This window comes from Thermobia domestica, chromosome 5, assembly GCF_964235325.1.
Source record: "Thermobia domestica chromosome 5, izTheDome1.hap1.1, whole genome shotgun sequence".
Lineage (NCBI taxonomy): Eukaryota > Metazoa > Arthropoda > Insecta > Zygentoma > Lepismatidae > Thermobia > Thermobia domestica.
The window spans coordinates 159,829,306-159,849,142 of record NC_137458.1 but is presented as its reverse complement, the minus strand read 5'-3'; the positions used below and the strand labels follow the sequence as shown (position 1 = coordinate 159,849,142).

At 36.5% G+C, this 19,837-nt stretch overlaps 1 protein-coding gene across 1 annotated transcript in view; it reads right to left on the bottom strand.

Moving 5' to 3' along the window:
* The window catches only part of LOC145686207 (transient receptor potential cation channel subfamily A member 1-like), a 176,832-nt gene that overhangs the window by 94,176 nt on the left and 62,819 nt on the right, over nucleotides 1-19,837 (bottom strand). The window contains exons 2-3 of the mRNA XM_081759257.1: nucleotides 14,137-14,551; nucleotides 4,581-4,759 (exon numbers count right to left, since the gene is read on the bottom strand). Coding sequence (XP_081615383.1) covers nucleotides 4,581-4,759; nucleotides 14,137-14,550 — 593 coding nt within the window. The 5' untranslated portion in view covers nucleotide 14,551. The remainder of the gene's footprint in view (nucleotides 1-4,580; nucleotides 4,760-14,136; nucleotides 14,552-19,837) is intronic.

Below are 19,837 nucleotides of genomic sequence, written 5' to 3'. Positions count from 1 at the left end.
TTCATACAGTCCAAAGGATATAGGTTATTTTAGCTGATACGAGCATAAAATACGCATAGATAAAAGTGTGTCATTCCATCACCCCTCCCCATCTATTCTATTAGGAATAAGAAATCAAATTGATAGGCAGATACAACAACTTTTAGATGCCAAAATCACAACTGAGACACAGACGAGTAATTACTCTTCGCCTCTCGTTGCGATAAAAAGCCAAATAGTTCAGAATTCAGACTTGCTTGAATCTACAGGCATGTAATTGTTATACCAAATATTTAAGCATATCGTTTCAGTCTACAGAAGACGTTTTAAGGGTTTAAAAGGGAAAACCCTAATTACAGCCCTGGACATTTCGCAATCCTACTTCCAAATATTATTGCATCCAAGAAACACTAAATACATGACTTTTGAATCATACACGCAAAAGCTATAAATTTCTTAGATGCGTAATGAGCCATTCCTCTAGCTCCCAATCTTTGACCATTGTCATTAAAACGCTATTAGACGGCTTAACAAAACGCATTACCAATTTTGCAGATGTCATCGTGATTGGTTCATATACGTGGGAACAACAATTGTCAGATTGGAACTTTTATTTAAAAAATTACGGAAGCATGACTTTAGAGGCAATCCCAAGAAGACGCACTTGCTATATAGAGAACTCCCAGTATTAGGATTTCTTGTATACGGAGAAAAGATTAGCATCTCACCGAAAATAGCAAATAAGATCAAGAATTTTAAGAAGCCGACCAGTAAACGAATACTTAAGAGCTCTATAGGCGTTTGCTCTTATCTTTGGAGCCATATCAAGGACATTACGATCAAGGTAGAACCGTTTCAACAGCTCCTTACTAAAAATGCTAAATGTAAATTGCCTGCAAACACGATGAGTTATTTGAGAAGCTGAAAGAAGACATTTTGAGTGCCCATCTCTCTACCATTTCGACAAGCTAGAGATAAGGCTTTACAAAGATGCGTCCTCACATCAGTTGGGAGGCTTATTAGCCTGTTATAACCTCAAAACTAAGGAAGAAAGAATTGTTTCCTATTCCAGCCATCGCCTTACAAATAGCGAGTCTAAAAGTTCAGTCTGGCAGAAAGAGCTATACGCTATTATATACGATTTACGAAGATTCAAATATTTCCTACTAAATCTTACATTTAAATTACTTACAGACGCAAAATGTCTAACTTCTCTGCGTACGCACCCGGACAGGGTAGGAAGATACACACGCTATAGATTTTTCTTAGCTGACTATAATTTTGACATCTGCCATATTGAAGGAAAGAAGCACCCGGCCGATATCATCAGCCGCTTAGAACAAAATAACAATGATACTTCAGAACCCACGGACCCACATCAGGCAACTGAGGATTTGCATGCATACAGATCCAATTCTCTAGAAGAACCCATTTTTAAATTCAACAACCAGAATCTATGAAGAACTTACGGGAAGAACAGCACAAAAATGACGCATACGCTGATATAATAGCAGTTTTGGAAGGTAAAGAACAGACAAAAAGTTCTACCATGAGAGCAGCTAAGTATTTTCGATTAAAAGACAACATATTGTATCGTACACAAAAACACCCAGAATTTGGATTAATTTATCTTTTGTGTATCCGGAAAAGTTTGGCATGACATCGGTTCGAATCTATTCATAAAGACGTCATTTTGGGTTTTCGAAGACATGTAAGACCGTCCTCAATAAGTACTACATGCCAAAACATGAAATCATACTTAGCATTTAGAATCAATAACTGCAGAGAGTGTCAACTTCTAAAGAAACTCCCTAGAAAGCCACAAGGAGGCTCCTACACCACCCGCCAGGCCCTACAGGGAAACGACGGATGTTTGACGGTTTAGGAACTTATCCACACGAAGAAGGGAAACCATTGCCATTGAAACAAGCACTCGTTATATAGTGACGAGAGCCGTTTATAGCATCACGGCAGATAAATTGAAGAATTCTTACTGGAAAAAATTATTTTAAAATTTGGCGCCTTTCGTTTCCTTCATCTGGACAAACACCCAGTCGACAGAGCGAAGAAAATTCAAAAACTAGCAGAAATATATAACTTTGAATTTACGTTTTTCCCTGCTTTTAATCACCAGGATATAGGATTAGTTGAGGTCATGGGCAAAACTCTACAGAATTCTTTAAAATTTTTAGTCCAACAAAATCATGAAACATGGCCAAAGTTATTACCTCACATCACTTTTGGTTTAAACAGTCTCGTCCAATTAGGAACGAAGAAATCAAGCTTTTTAATGTACATTTACGAATCGAGGACAATCAGCGGTTGCCAATTACACACTGCTCCTCAGCTACAGCTTGAACGAGACCAACTAGTGAAACTAAGAAAAAATACGGCAAAATTTACTTAAGGCACATGAACAGCAAAAGAAGTATTTTGACAAAAAACAGAAACAGGAAACTTTCCACAATTGAGATAAAATGTTAATTTACTTCCCCTTTCGAAGAGTCGGAGTCATCACAATGGACCGACAGGTACTGCGGAACTGGCCACAATACTTTCAAAGCTAAATAACAATCTCTACCGAGTTCGCATGCCCAGCAATTTCAAGGAGACAGAACATAATATTTCGATCGACAGAATTAAACCATATTATGACGCTGAAGAATATATACCGGGATAATGTTGACGAACGTAACAGCTAGCAAGAAGATTAGAAGAGATAAGAACAGAGGTAAAGAAGAATAACATGATCCCAGCATATACGAACCACTGACACGCACGGCGCACTCTTCATATTTCAGCGGCAGAGAGAAAACAAAAAAGGAACCAAAAACACTGAATACCTCTAAGGAAGATATGACATATGATACGGCTAACAATTTGAAGTGACCAAATTTAGTACGTACCTTAGTATTCACATTGCAATAGATCCCTTATCTTTTTTCACTCTTATAATTCCTTACCTTCCTGCATTCTGCCATTCCAACGACCTGCACAGGTACAATTTCGCATGAACAAAATTGCAAGCCTGCATTTTTCTCTACGCCTCCAGCGAATGAATTTTGCAAGGCCAGCAGCAAAATTATTTTCGCTCCTCCGCCGCGACTCATAATTGTCACTAACATATTAACCTATATATACAGAGAGTGTTTAGAAATTCCGGATTTTTAGTTGACAAACTTTTTTCCGGTGTGACTAAGTAAGTCACAGTAGTGACTTTAAACATTATATGAGTGTGTTCTGTCATCCATTTGCTGCCACACAATCATAGTCAACGTCTTGCAAATAAAATCAGAAAAATAAACACACTGCTGAACAAGACTGCACTTATTTAATATAAAAACACATTTACACGTGACGTTTCGATCTTCTAGCCAAGATGTGTTTTTATATTAAATAGGTGCAGTCTTGTTCAGCAGTGTGTTTATTTTTCCCATTTGCTGCGACTAGTAAGAACTATACCGATATTAGAAACTTTTTTTATAATAGCACCCTATGGCGTGTGCGCTTCACAATATACTACGGACATTACTATTAGTGGCCTAGTGTATAAATACTAACTATAACCAGCAGAGCTTTGATGACATCTTTTGATGCAGATGACGTAATATACGGATCCTGCTTAGATTAGAGGACAAACTGTCAGTTCTTCAACTTCAACTTTAAACTTTATTTGTGTGATGGTGTCTCATACAGTGTTATATCAGTGACCAGTATTTTTAACTTTGCTTTTGTGTTTCAGCGTTTTAGTGCATTTCCAGTGTATACTGCGATCACAATGCAGATTCCACATAATGGCACAAAAAGTAACCCTGTGGCTTATTTTTTCTACGCCCCGGGAGTATAAGGTTCCGCATGTCACCATAACATGCGATAACCATGTGTACTAACACGTGTTAATAATAAACAAAAACATCGCAGACGACGGACCCAAAGAGGAGTCGCCCACATTCGCCAGCGGTCGGCAAGGCGGAGATCACCGATGGCAGCCGACACTCCAGGATAAATGAGAGCAGCACGCACCATCGAGCATCAATCTGCCCAGGTTGATCGAACCACCTAAAAGTCCTCTCACGACGTTTGGTCACCGAGAGGTACCCTTTCTTAAGCCCACGACGCTTGGTCACCGGGTTCCTAACCTCTCTCACGATGCCTGGTCACCGAGAGAGATACCTCATCTTAATCCATCTCACGACGCTTGGTCATCGAGAGAAGCTTCACCTGCAAAAGCCCACGACGCTCGGTCACCTGGTTCCTATCTCAATCTAACCCACTATATTAGAGGAACTTATTATAATGTTTTGTGTTTAAGAAGACTTTTTATAATAAAAGGTGAAGGGAAAGTCCAAAATCCCGAGTACATTAATTGCTCTACCCTTAAAAACTAAAAGAATTTTACAATATATTTTTTCTCTTTAATTATAGAAAATGTTCTCAATCAAGTTATTTCATCATATTTTCCATTGTTCTTATCCTAACTACAAACTTCCAAACTATGTAATTTTCGAAAGTGGCTATGTCACTAATCTTGCGAGATGTTCAGAAATTGACGTATGTAAAAGGAAGGTCTATATTTACACTAAAAGGAAAAAAATACGAACCTGTTTTCATTATCTTCGTTCATGCTTATTAGACCTAAACATCTTATTGGAGTCCTGCCTTCGTTATCTAAAGCCCTCACATCAATTTTAGGAGCCTGAATTAAGGTTAGAATTGTCTGTGGAGCCCACACGGCCATTGCACAATGAAGAGGCGTAAACCCATTTTTCATTTTACGAAGCTAGAATTGGAAAAGAAAGATAAAATACTATTAACTGTGTCTGTATTTTAATACAAACTATTTCTGGAACCAAACTGCGAAAGACTCAGTTCATCAAGTTTATAGTAAAATAAATATGATATTGATTCTTGGAAAAATTGCCATTTCTTTATTAAAGACGTAGCCTGTTGAAATTACCATAATTAAAATAATCTGAATAATTTATATTCGGGTTCGTCAAATTTGAACTAGTTTACATAGAAATTAACTTTGCTTAAGTTTTCTGCTCTGGAAAGTTGTAGCTTGTAAGTTGCCTAAAAACGGAGATTCATACTTGTCTAGAATATGCACTTAAGAAACATGCTTACTAATATGGATATATGTATTGTACGAACATCCATGTCCATAGCGAAAAGGATTACTCAAAATGAACAATAATTTCCTCGTGATTATGTGAATAGGTTACGTGCCATAGGCGCGAGAAACCTGGCTTCGGTTCCTAGTTGGAGCACATGTGGTTCGACATTCGACTTCCATGTTTAACTATAGATCCATGTTTCATATAACATTGCTTCCGAACGGGACGCTAAACTCAAAATCAAAACATAAATGAAGATAAATAAATAAATAAATATAATAATATTAAGAAAAACTTTGCCAAATGTTCCTTATAAATGTCGAAATTTTATTCTTTTAAACGGACCCTCAGCGTTGTATCGTAAGTAGCGGTAGATCTATATGTATATACAAAAAGACACACGTCGCACACTCCTTGCATACGGAAGTAACGGAACGGAGGACAATAACACGTCGAGTACCGACAATACAGTCAGCAAATCCCAGATGTTGCAAAAACAGCCTTTCACAGTTTTCGTAATTCAATCCTTGAAAGATTCCTGATTTTCCATTCTGCTTTATAATTTTGGTAATATTGAAGTATTCAGCTAAATTGAAATCTCAAATGTTGCCATAACTTGAAACTAAATAAAAATTTACATTTTACAGCACCGTTGTTTTCCATATAGAAAATATACAGGGCCAGATTAAGACAATTGGGGGACCTGAAGCGGAAAAATACAAGGAGTCCATCGACAACTTCTATGATGGGTCCTCTCTGAACATGTTCAAAAGGGCCCATAAATTAAATAGGAGAGACTCATTACACATTTTTTAAACTTTTATGGTGAAAACATTTTAAGTAATTTTAAGCATTTTTGGGGTCTTCTTGGTCACGGAATCTTGGAGTAGAGAAAATGAAAACTGAACTCAATTTTTCTTTTCTCTTTTTCTAAAAAAGGGAAAAAAATATTTGTATCTTTAGAGGAAAATCACAGAAGCAATCATATGTTGCAGGTAAGTAAGTTTTTAAATGATGTATTTTAAAACGCGTGTTAAGAACATCATAAGGAGCCTTGTGCAAATGCAAATTTAAGTCAGTTTTCATTCCGTTCTGCCAAAAATGCTTAAAGGAAATAAATTTCATTCATTCATTCGTACCTTACTTCAAAAGGATTTACCTAGGTAAGTACAATATACTATACAATCAAGAGCACCCATCAGGGGGGCACGAGGTGGGGCGCTCGCCTCCCCCTAGAGGAAATCGTACTTCGGAATATCGAAAACCCAATTGAATTTTTACATTAGTTACAGCAAAATTTGAACCTATATTTGAAATGTCGCGTATACTTGGGCCCCCTTGGAAACCACAATATGGGCGCCCTTGTATACAGTCGCTTTGAGTTGTGCGTGCTGCCAGTACGCAGTACATGCTTATTGAGGGAGGGGGGGAATGCATACATGTGCATGGGCCCCCTAGAAAGTACTTTCCGGTGGGTCCCTGAGTTGCAGTACGATCCTGGTTTGTTATAATTAACTGAAAACTTTAATGATCTTATTTTGAGCCAACGATCCATTTTGATTGAGATTGAACTCAACTGAATGCAATGAAATCCAGTCTTAATTGAAAGGACATTTAAAACAGAACGTTACAAATCTGCAAATATGTTTCCCTCAAGAAGAAGAAGAGAAACGTACGCACATTTTTGCAAAGTTTACAATTAAATCTGTCATTGTTAGTTCATATGTATAAGAAAAAAAAAATATACATTTGTATGTACATTATTCACCTGCCTGTAGAGAACATAATTAAAACACCTCTTTCCACAGTGGGTCTTTGATAGTTTTAGAAGTGACTTTAGAAGTGACACAATCATGGACGATTGTCAAATGATTTGTGAAACGAAAGGGTGGAAACCCGATAATAGATTTCAGTGATTATAACCTTTGGCGCTGCTCACCACTGTTGATAAAATGAATGGACGATTCTGTAAAAGTATTGTGGATGATTCTGATATTCTGAAAATAAATATATTTTGTGAGATTTGGAATCTTATTGTGAACCTGAATCGATAATAATTATTTCCTACTAAGGTAGAAATCTAGATTTCTTAACGATAATACTAAGTGACTCGAAATTCTAACCCACTTCTAAATGAGATAGAGACTTCTGTTTCTATATTCGCTTCCTTGATATTGCTTTTCCACATCGAAAAAAGTCCAAAATGTTGAAATTTTCCATTCGAAAAAGGAGGGAAAGCCGTTCCAGAAAATTTATACTTTTCTTCGAATTTCGAAACATTTTCGTTACTGTTCGAAAGAAGTGTCGGAAAGGAACTTTTATCATTTTCGTTTTTTTTCCAAATATTCACATAGTTTTTTAAAAATTATTCCGGTTCAAACTTCCAAAAACAAATTCCAAAGGACCCAAAATTCAAACGAACTTTTAGATGAGAAAGAGACTTGGGATTTTTTTATTCGCTTCCTCGAGGTCGGTTTATATGCAACACCTAGAAACTCTTGGCGGAACCCCTGGGAGAGCAAAGAATTGTATACAGTGTTCTTCAAATTCCCCATTCCACTTATCGCAGTTGAAGTTGATTTCTTTCGATCGTACATAAAACATACCAATGTGCGTTATCTATCTTCCTCTGAGTTTGTACGCTACCAGTAAGTTTCTTCGTTGTACAGGCAACCTTTTTGTATAAACTCTTTATTCTACTTACAAGTCAATATTTGAGATTAACTGCGTTCTTACTGGACTTTCTGCGGTATGTACACTCCGCATCAAAAAAATTGCGACAGCTAACGCAGTGCAGCTAGGCCACCCAATATACACCTTCTTATCCCATAATCGTGTCTGGTAAGAGACTCCCTCTCTCTCCTGTTTTCTTCTTTCCCACACTAAAATTAGCTAATAACATGAACGCAATTCTAATTTCAAACTACACATGTATTAGTGTAGATAAAATGAAATAACAAAACCGAGACGAAACAAGATTCTTAAGTTAATTTAAGGAGAAACTGAAACACATAGAATGAAAAATTGAAACCAATGGATGTCTATTGCACAGAGGTTCATAAATGAGGAAGAGAAAGAGAGAGAGAGAGAGAGAAGGCGAGAGAAGAAGAAAAAGAAAAGGGAGAACAGATAAAAATGTGGAATTTTAAACTTAGTAAGAAAAGAACCTAACATTATAAAGTTCCGTTACTAGAAATCCAACAGTAATATAGAAATAACGTTTGTTTTTGTATATTTTCTTCAGGACTGTTCGAATATATAGAGGATGCTTGAAACTTTCATTAAGTCACTTTCATAAAGGATAGCATACTCAATTTCCAGTAGAATTGTAGATCTTACAGACACAGCTAAGATAATGTCAACAGTTTAACACACATGCTTTGTTTCCGCGTAGGTTGGTTGTAAATTCGGGAGTGTTCATTGGACGTACTGATGCAAATTACATTGTAATAAACCCAGTAGGTAGCGTAGGTCATATCTTCCATTCCAGACTACTAATGCAAAGCGAACAAAAAAGAAGAAAGAAACGAAAAGAAAAAGGAAGAAAGAAACAGAGATAAAATTGAATGAGTGCTATTTTACTGGTAATTTTTTATCAGAAATATCCTATATTAAAAGTCCAAACCGCATCATAATGAAAAGTTACAAATGTTCAAATGGAAAATTGGGTGTTCTTTATAGATGTAGCAGACCTTGCATGTTTCAAATTTCAACATGAATAAATCACATTGAATTATAAGATGAAAACAAATTTGTGTCGAGCTAGTATAAATAAATTTTTGTTTCCTAATAACCAAAAGGTTGACATTTTCTAGTCTTTTCCGAAGATTTATCTGTACTGAACATCCAGCATCACTTTCATCTCTTGCGAATATAACGTTGTAATTTGCACAGATAGAATGAACACGCTAGAGTTCAAACGGATCATAGTGTCAGTCGGATGATGTTGGTTATCTTATGGACCACCACTGGGTCGAGGATTCAAACCGGTAGTGACCCGGTAATTCGACTGATACTCGGTAACCCAGATGATAAAAAAGATATTTTGCTTATCCCCTTGCATTTAAACAGTATTTCTATCAGAGATGACCAGGAGTGGAGATGTTATCCCCAAAGCACGAAAAACTCGACGCTGAAGTTGGTAGTTAATGACAATCTTCAGACCAGGTCTATCGGTCTCTTGCTTCGTTTTAACTTTGGAACACGCATACGCACATGAAGTGTGTGTGTATGTGAGAAAGAGGGGGAGAAGTGAAAGATACAACGACAGGATAGGGAAACGTAAAGAAATAGAGAGAGACGAATTTAAATATGAAACATACTTATCATCACAGCGTATGATGAAGAACGCACACAATGTTTATTCGAATTCTCGCAAGTGATGATTTGTAAGTTCTCCAACAGAAGATAAATCTCTGTTTGCAGCCATTATTTTATGCGAAAAAGTTATACTACCTGACGGAGAATCGAAATTAGATTCTCCGCTTGGAAGTCTGGTACTTTACCACTCCACCATCGACTGCTTTACCCAAACTTCCTTCAAGAAATGCTATAATATTTCTTTCTGAGAACGATAAGTGTTTACTGCAAATCAACGAAGTGTTTTGAATGGTCCTGGTAAATCCCCTGCCCTTTCCCAACTAACATTCGTAAATCGTCTCTATCATGATAAAGGTGTTTGCTTCCCCATTCTTAAGCATTGCATGTCGAATATGAGAAATCGATTCTTCATTATCACTTTGTAAAAAATGCCACTTTGGCGTGAACAGGTTTTGAAGCTATGCTGAACAGCATTATTAACCTTAAGTCCATTACGTTACCGCTACACTATCATGCCACCTGAAACTAGAGGCCAAATATTACTTACTTTAGCCTTGATCATTGGAACAATTAAGCTTCTTTCTGTAAGGTTATTTGCACCTAAGTGCACAACGAAATTCATTTATTCGACGACCTGGAGAGAAATTAGTGCCCACTAATAAAGAAACCGCATTTAATCCAGGAAAAATTACAGAAACAAAAACATTATGAATCAATCTCGCCCTGCAAGTTCAAAAGTACGCCAATTAATAATAATAATAATAATAATAATAATAATAATAATAATAATAATAATAATAATAATAATAATTATTATTATTATTATTATTATTATTATTATTATTACTAGCATCAATTGGCCGCTTTGCTGGGCTAAATTGAAAAAAATATGCTCTGTTATTCAGTGGTGTTTTATTATTACTAAAGCGCTCTTTGATGTCGGTCATTTTCGATGAGTTTTATATATTCCCTCCCTATCCTATGTTGCGGAGCACGGCATCCTCAGTGTCGTTGTTCATCTCAGGCATCAGGAAAACTATGAATTACACAATGATGTTGGTTATTTTGATCATTTTTATATGTCTGCCTTCCTCCATGTTGCGGGCTGAATTTGGACGTAAACGGCATCAAATGTATCACTGTTCATCTCAGCGGCTCCAAAAATTGTAGATTCGATACTAATATGTCATTTTTCGTTCTCTATTAAATGTTGCTATCCTTCCCCTTCCTTTAGTTACACCATCAAAATGATATGAGGAAAACCATGTCGGATTCGAACTTCATCTTGGTTGAAAATTTTATCGAGATTGGTACGGTGGTTCAGGACATTAAATTTTATTTATGTAAATATATCTCCCTTTCCCATTCCCCTTATCTAATTTCTAGCGTCAAAGTAACATAATAAAAACCATATCAGGCCCGAACCTCATCTATGTTAAAAATTTGACAATATAGGTTATTATTATTATTATTATTATTATTATTATTATTATTATTATTATTATTATTATTATTATTATTATTATTATTATTATTATTATTATTATTATTATTCGCGTACTTTTGAATTTGCACGGCGAAATTACTCCATAATATGTTTTCATTTCTTTAATTTTTCCTCGATTGAATGTGGTTTCCTTTATTAGTGGGCACTAATTTATCTCCAGGTCGTCGAATAAATGAATTTCGTTGTGCATTTAGGTGCAAATAACCTTACAGAAAGAAGCTTGATCATTCCAATGATTAAGACTAAAGTAAGTAATATTAGGCTCCTAGTTTCAGATGGCATGCTGGTGTAGCGGTAACGTAATGGAGTTACGACTAATACAGTTGTCCAGCATAGGTTCAAATCCTGTTCACGCCAAAGTGGCATTTTTTTACAAAGTGACAGTCAAGAATCGATTTCTCATATTAGATGTGCATTGCTTAAAGAATGGGAAGCAAATACCTTTATCATGATAGAGACGATTTACGAATGTTGGTTGGGAAAGGGCGGGGATTTACCAAGACGTTCGAAACAATTCATTGATCTGCAGTAAACACTTTTTCTTATCGTTCTCAGAAAGAAATATTATAGCATTTCTCGAAGAAAGTTTGGGTAAAGCAGTCGGTGGTGGAGTGTTAAAGTAGCAACTTCTAAGCGGAGAGTATAGGTTCGATTCCTCATGAGGTAGTATAACTTTTTCGCATAAATAATGGCTGCAAACAGATATTTATCTTCTATTGGAGAACTTACAAATCATAACTGGCGAGAATTCGAATAAACAGTGCGTACGTTCTTCATCATACACTGTAATGATAAGTATGTTTCATATTTATATTCGACTCTCTCTATTTCTTTACGTTTCTCATACTGTCGTTGCATCTTTCACTTCTCCCCCTCTTTCTCACGTACACAGACACTTCATCTGCGTGTGCATGCTCCAAAGTTAAAACGGAGCAAGAGACCGATAGACCTGGTCTGGAGAATGTAATTAACTGGCAACTTCAGCGTCGAGTTTTTCGTGGTTTGGAGATAACATCTCTGAAAGAAATACTGTTTAAACGGAAGAAAATAAGCAAAATATCTTTTTCATCATCTGGGTTACAGTCTCAGTCGAATTATCGGGTCACTACCGGTTTGAATCCTCGACCCAGTGGTGGTCCATAAGGTAACCAACATTATCCGACTGACACTATGATTCGTTTGAACTCTAGCGTGTTTATTCTTTCTGTGCAAATTACAACGTTATATTCGCAAGAGATGAAAGTGATGCTGGATGTTCGGTACAGATAAATCTTCGGAAAAAAACTAGAAAATGTCAACCTTTTGGTTATTAGGAAACAAAAATTCATTTATACTAGTTCGACACAAATTTGTTTTCATCTTATAATTCAATGTGATTTATTCATGTTGAAATTTGAAACATGCAAGGTCTGCTACATCTATAAAGAACACCCAATTTTCCATTTGAACATTTGTAACTTTTCATTATGATGCGGTTTGGACTTTTAATATAGGATATTTCTGATAAAAATTTACCAGTAAAATAGCACTCATTCAATTTTATCTCTGTTTCTTTCTTCCTTTTTCTTTTCGTTTCTTTCTTCCTTTTTGTTCGCTTTGCATTAGTAGTCTGGAATGAAAGATATGACCTACGCTACCTACTGGGTTTATTACAATGTAATTTGCATCAGTACGTCCAATGAACACTCCCGAATTTTCAACCGAACCACACGAAAACAAAGCATGTGCTAAACTGTTGACATTATCTTAGATGTTTCTGTGAGATCTACAGTTCTATGGGAAGTTGAGTATGCTATCCTTTATGAAAGTGACTTAATGAATGTTTCAAGCATCCTCTATATATTCGAATAGTTCTGAAAAAATATATAAAAACAAATGTTATTTATATATTACTGTTGGATTTCTGGTAATGGAACTTTATAATGTTAGGTTCTTTTCTTACTAAGTTTAAAATTCCACATATTTATCTGTCCTCCCTTTTCTTTTTCTTCTTCTCTCGCCTTCTCTCTCTCTCTCTCTCTCTCTCTCTCTGCCTCATTTCTGATCCTCTGTGTAATAGACATCCATTGGTTTCAATTTTTCATTCTATGTGTTTCAGTTTCTCTCTAAATCAACTTATGAATCGTGGTTCATCTCGGTTTTGTTATTTCATTTTATCGATACTAATACATGTGTAGTTTGAAATTAGAATTGCGTTCATGTTATTAGCTAATTTTAGTGTGGGAGAGAAGAAAGAAGGAGAGGAAAGGAGTCTGTTTACCAGACGATTATGGGATAAGGTGTATATTGGGTGGCGTAGCTGCACGGCGTTAGCTGTCGCAATTTTTTGATGCGGCGTATGCAATAAGTATATCACAACTATCTACGTGGTAATTCGTAAATGGTAACGTGATTTTCCAATATACTGAACAATCTCTCCACACTTGTAGCAACCACAATGTTGAATACTCTCACCAATGTTGGGGTCGCAACACGCAATTGAACAAACGTCTAACCAAATATTTGAGTATTTTTACTGATAAATTCAATAGTATACTTGTAGCTGCTAAAAATCCAAGATAATTTTCGTAATTTTTAAAATATAGTTTGAATGTCAATAAACAATTATACAGGGTTGCCACAAAGTCCTGTTACCTCTTGATAAATGCTATGTAAGTTTTCCCGTTACCCCTTTATAAATACTAATATCTTATGGAGGTCTTTCCTAGGCGATGGATTGCTCGTGGTGGTCGGGATCTGCCCGCTGCACTTGACTGGCCATCACGAAGCTCAGACCTCACCACCTGTGATAATGCACTTTGAGGGTTCATAAAGGGCCTTATTGCACAAAACCGTTACGATACCACTGTCGAACTGACAAAAGCTGTGAAACAAGATTTCACTCAAGTTACACCTGTAATGCTCCGCAAAATGTCGTACGGTTTCTGGCGGCGTATTATCTTTTGTCATGAGAATGATGGTCGACAGACCGATCCATTGGACACTGAAAGTTTCTTATCTCAATTAAAGTTCTACAAAGCATTGTTGTTCATGTCATTCAGTTCCTTCCGTGTAGTTATTTACGTACGTGTAATAGTTTCTGTTACTTATTTTCAGGGGTAACGGGACTTTGCGGCCACCCTGTAGTGTTTGATTCCTTTGTTTACCACTATTTAAATCAATCATTAAATTACTGTTACGAACTTCAATATAAGTATGTAGTATTTCTCTTACCTTTCTTATATACATGGAATAATTTCCTGTAACTGGTGTGTAGGCGGAAATGTTGTATATCTGTTTATTAATACTTGCAGAATGGTTTATCAGCAATTGTGCAATTTCTTGGTTATTATAAATGGCCGCAACATGCAATGGTGTTATTCCAGCAACATCGGGTATATCTGAATCTGCTTTGTTATCCAGCATAAATTGTGTAATCTCGACATTGTTATACCAACTGGCCAGATGGAGCATAGTTGTGCCCTCAGCATCTGCATAATCTGGGTTCAATCTCGGGAACCATCGGGAGACAACTTTGTTACTGTTTCCAAGAGCATAGTCCCATAACTTTCGATTTAGCTTTTCAATTAGATCATCATATTTTTCACCCTGATGAATCTTATCATGTTGAGTCTGAGACCAAAACATTCTGAAAAGAATATAATTTTAATAAAAATATTACTATAATTTCCATTTTAAAGCGTGTCAAAATTTTTCACTATTTCGTACCACATAAAGACATTGTAACATTTAATCATGACATTCTTGTTGAACTGGATTTGAAAGTATATATTAAAATAGACTAAATTGAAGTGTTTCTAAGTAGTTGTAAATTGACATAAGCAGTTCACTATTTCCATAACGCTTTAAACACTAACTACTAGAACTCTTGAACTACTAGTTCTACCGCATGATGGTGCTAGCGTAGTTAGATCCTAATGAAGCGGTGAGGAAGACAATGTGCACGCTTGAATTATAGAGATTTTTATTCGTTGTGACAGGGCCGGCCTTAGGTGGTGCGGGCCCGATTGGAAACATTTGCGGAGCCCCAGGTTTACAACTAACTTCTGTACAATATATATATATATATATATATATATATATATATATATATATATATATATATATATATATATATATATATATATATAGATATAGATATAGATATAGATATAGATATAGATATATATAGATATATATATAGATATAGATATATAGATAGATAGATGATAGATATTGCGCTCTCCCTGCTGGTCTAGTGATTATACCCATTTCCCTTTATAACGTTTATTTTTCATCTGTAAAATATTCTGGTGAATACACTCACCCTGTTCATTGCTTACAGCAGCTAATTTTTCAGAGAAATAACTCAAATGGAAATGCAAATAGTGAGTGAATGATGCCTCCCAATTTTTTCAAGAAGGTTCTGTACAGTAAGGGACATTTTTGGATGGTACAGCCATATGGAGATTTACGGCAAAAGTGCTCCACTAGTTGAGTCCGAAGCATTTGTCGGGAAGTATTGCAACCGAATTAGCTTTAAAGGAAAGTGGGTGGCATAATCGCCAGGCACTGAAAATTCCCGTACACTTGGGCAAAATTCCACCACCGTAAACAGCATCATTTTTCCAAAATGAGATGAATCTCAGACGTGTAGTTCTTATGGCAAACATTACTTGATATTTCTCCTATTCGTGAAGATAAAGTGCAACAAAAGTGAAAATCCAATACTGTTGCTGTTGGAATGAACACACAGTCGTTTGACCTGAAATTACTTTGCAGAGCCTGAATAAATATCCTGTCACTTCAGGAGGGTAGAAAGAGCGAATCCCTCTCTCTCAGTGTGAAAACACATACATTAAATTAGATGCTTAGTGAGAGTAAGTCCATTGGTATACCGCTTTTATGATTTGAAGCATTGCTCCCAAACCATTTTATGTCATAGTTGATGACGATGGAGAACGAGAGATGCAAATATGATGAAAGAGAGATACAGTCACATGTGCAAATTTAGAAATTGAGAGAAAATGATCGGATAGAATCCACATTTTGTCCAAAAATTTTGATTTTGTAAGTAGACATGTAAAAGCTCACCCAAACCTGAGAGCATCCCACTACCAATTGTTGAATTCAAGTGGAGAACTCAGTTGAGAGCATCAGATGATTACGGAGAGGGAGAAACATCTTAAGATACGGGAAACAAAGAATGAAAAATTTCAACTGCCCTGGACGGCATTCTATCCACGAAACTCACGATTACCAAGCAACGACTCTACTCACTCATCCACGGAGCTATACAGAACGATAGGCAGTCATACGTCAGACATAGAACATTTGTTACATACGAAACGTTATTGCAAGGGAAAAAGCTAGGGAAATTCCCCGCCTCGAGCTTTTCACCCTGGCACTAACTACTGTTGTTCCAGCCTGGGAAGGATATTTTCCACCCCTCTAAAAATTTTCCTAACAATTTTCATACATTTATAGCAACACAAAACATTTATCCATGGCTGTTCTGCACAATTACATTTACACAAAACAATTACTTCCAACTCGACTAATTCCAGTACCAAGTAAACAGAAATACTGGATATGAAATTCTATATCTCGCCAATAGTCTTGCAGAAAATATCCAAATTTAATTTTTCTATTTGGAACAGGGGGATCATACAGGCAGGTTGCGCCCATGATATTTGTTTTGCGGAGGAGGGGACAGAAATCTAAATTTTAAATGCAAAATCGCACGTTTAATTATACCATAATTTTACTTTTAAGAATGTCAAATGCGAAAGAGAATGAATATATTCTCTTTGGCTTGAAAGAATAAAATTATGGCTGAATGTGGAAGTGAACAGAGACTGATGATGTTTAGGAAGGATGCATGCTACCAAGCAGTGGCGTAGCCAGGAGGTCTGGAACCTCGGACATTTGCATAAGTTGTTGTAATAACGCCTAAGGGTAGAAACATACCGAAGAGAGGTCGCGATCGATGTCGAGGTTTAAGTCGCGGTTGCAAACTCGATACTGGGACAAATACATGGATTCAAATGGGTATGCGCATGCCGAAGATGTACGCTACATCGCGACCTAGAAGTCGACCGCGAGGGTGAATTAGTGGTTGCGATGATAAACAACCGAGTTCGTTTTTACATTGATATTCAGGGGAAGCATCGCTGTGGCTCATGTTCTCTTTGGTTCTCCTTGAAGCGCTTCATGGAATAAAGTCTTCATTTGTTTAAAATTTCGTCTGTAGAGGATTCTGTATGTCTATACTCGAGAGATTTTGCTGCACTGTGACATATTAATAGTACTACAGAGGAATGTTCCGACAATATGGGATAACAAACACAAACAACATTATAATAGACACGTTTTAAATAAAGAATGCAGGAAAATAGCAACTGAAATCTGAATGTCAGGTAAGGCATTCATATTTATTTGAGAACTAGCAGCGTTCACCCCGCTTCGCTGCGGTCACCCCGGAACGCAATAAACTTTGTTACTTAGATAATTTTTACTTTTTCGCTTTCAAGTGATATGATAAAAACCATAGAAGATTGCAGTAAATGTTAACATTATATCGCCTGTCATTTATGTTAACCCGCCCCGCTTCGCTGCGGTCACCCCGGAACGCTTATTATTATATAAGGCAGTGACGGTTACAGGAAGGAGGCTGAAGTACTTAAATTGTGGAATTTCATAAGAAAAAAATAAGCTACTGTTAATTATATCTATGCTTAAAAACTCCACTTATTTCCTCCAATTTCGAGATTAATATATAAGGGTTTCTTCTAAATTCGTTACTGATATAAGGTAAAGAAATACCTGTAAATACAGGCACATATCCATAGGGAGGAAATGTCGGATAATGAAATTACAGTGGCGAAACTTCATTTGCTGCAATTAATACCGCCTCCAAACCGAAACCTGAAGGCATACCTGTTTTTTTTAAATTTTATTTTAGTGGGAAATGATTTCCCGCATGAGTGGTGACAGAGGGCCTTTCTTCACAGAAAATTGAAAAAACTGTAAAAGTCTTTGATTTATTGAGAGAGATTTACAAGAGATGAGACTCAAATGTTTTTGCGAAACAAGAGACGGGACTTTAGCTTTTCACATGTCTCGTCTCACGTCTATTCCTATTTATAAACTGGTTGTTCCTTTCAATTTCAAAATGCTGTTTTGCATTGATTTTTATGTAATAATTTCAGACGCGTTAGTGAAATGTTTTTCCTCAAACTCAGGACTTAGCGAGTGTGTGATCTTCCCTCGTTATGTGTGTCCTTCATCCATCTAGACCTAGACATCGAGGTAGCGACCACTACTGAAACTTCGACTTCGGTCGCGAAGTCTCTTAGGTATGTCTTTACCCTAAGATTGCGGTTTAATTCAAAATTTAGGTTAACACCGGATTCCCCCAAAGTAAACGTTCAGCCAGCGACCCCCGAAATCAAATCCTCATTACGCCCCTGCTACCAAGTGATGTGTTCTTCTATGTATGAGACATGAAAATCAGTGTGGAATTCATTAGAGGAGGGGAGAAATCTCACTAACTATTTAGGCACTCTTTTGTGGTGGGGAGGAGGAGAATGATAAATGTGGGAGAAATTTCGCCCAAGCATCTAGACGGACCTCTGGCCCAGGAGGGGAGCTGCAATTTTTAAGTTGCCAAGAGCTAGTCAAGAGTCTAAGTTTTTCCCTCTAGAAATTCAGTAAACAAAACATTGGTTACTACTGTGTTAGTTAAGTTTTATTTGGAAGAACCGTCTGCTAAATCTACTACCAAATAATCAGACATAAAGAATAGCTAATATTCAAAAATGTCCGAAACACGTGATATTTGTGAAGCGTAAGAGAGAGAGAGAGGGAATTAGACTGCAGATAATAGTGTCCCTCCGTTATAAGTTTAAACAAAGGAATGCTTTCCATTAGGTTTCTTAGATGAGTGGTAAGCGTACTGGACTGCTAGATATTCACGCAAAGCACATTTTCAGCAATATTTATTCTGAGTATTCCACAAGTTCTGTTAAGACATATGTAGTCTCAGGCAGTTTGAGCCGAATTTATTTTCAAATATGAGACTTGTTATTATATGTTTTTTACTTGCATTATTGCAAATTCGATTTCAATTCTTACAACGTTAATTCCACTCATTGTCCTACATCAGATTATGATGAAATTTTGCACAGCGACAGCAGTCGCGTGGTACTATAATATTTGATTCTTACTGTGATGCGTTTAAATATAGTGCGGAAAGGTAACTAAGGAAAAAGTCTGGTAGCTTGTACGATACACCACAGACCCCTGGAGGAATTTCATACAAATTTAGCATACGTATATATTACCAAGGAAAACTTTACTGTAGGGGTAATGCACTAAAATAATTTCTAGGAGCAGGGAATAAGCAGGGGAAGGGTTCGGGTTGTGTGGACCTCAAACTTCGTAAATATATTTATAAGAATTAAGGTAAAGTTTTGTTGCACTTTCTGTCCTGAGAATAGTTCCGAGACAAATGGATTAAAAATCCACAAATTCCGAGGGGGCACGTTTATAACAAATACCTCAAAGTGCCAAATTGGTATTGAGTTAATATTATAATTAATAATAATCTGTGAAGCAACAACACTTGAATAGCTTAAGCCTGCCTAAGGAATTAACATAAATAAAGGAGAAAAAGTGGGACCATGCCTTCCCACAGCGGGGGTCGAAATTGCCTCCATTCTGGATTTGCAAAACAATTTTAGTTCAATTTCAGTTCTAGATACGTGTCAAAACACATTAGATTTACCTACATAGTACAGTATTGAACGTATTAACTGTAGTTATGCAATATGCTTAAATAATAGCTGTTTTACATTAAGTATTGCGGGCGGCTATGGTACAATGATAGAGCGATCATCTCTTGTAAGTTGGGTCCTTAGTTCGATCCCATCTC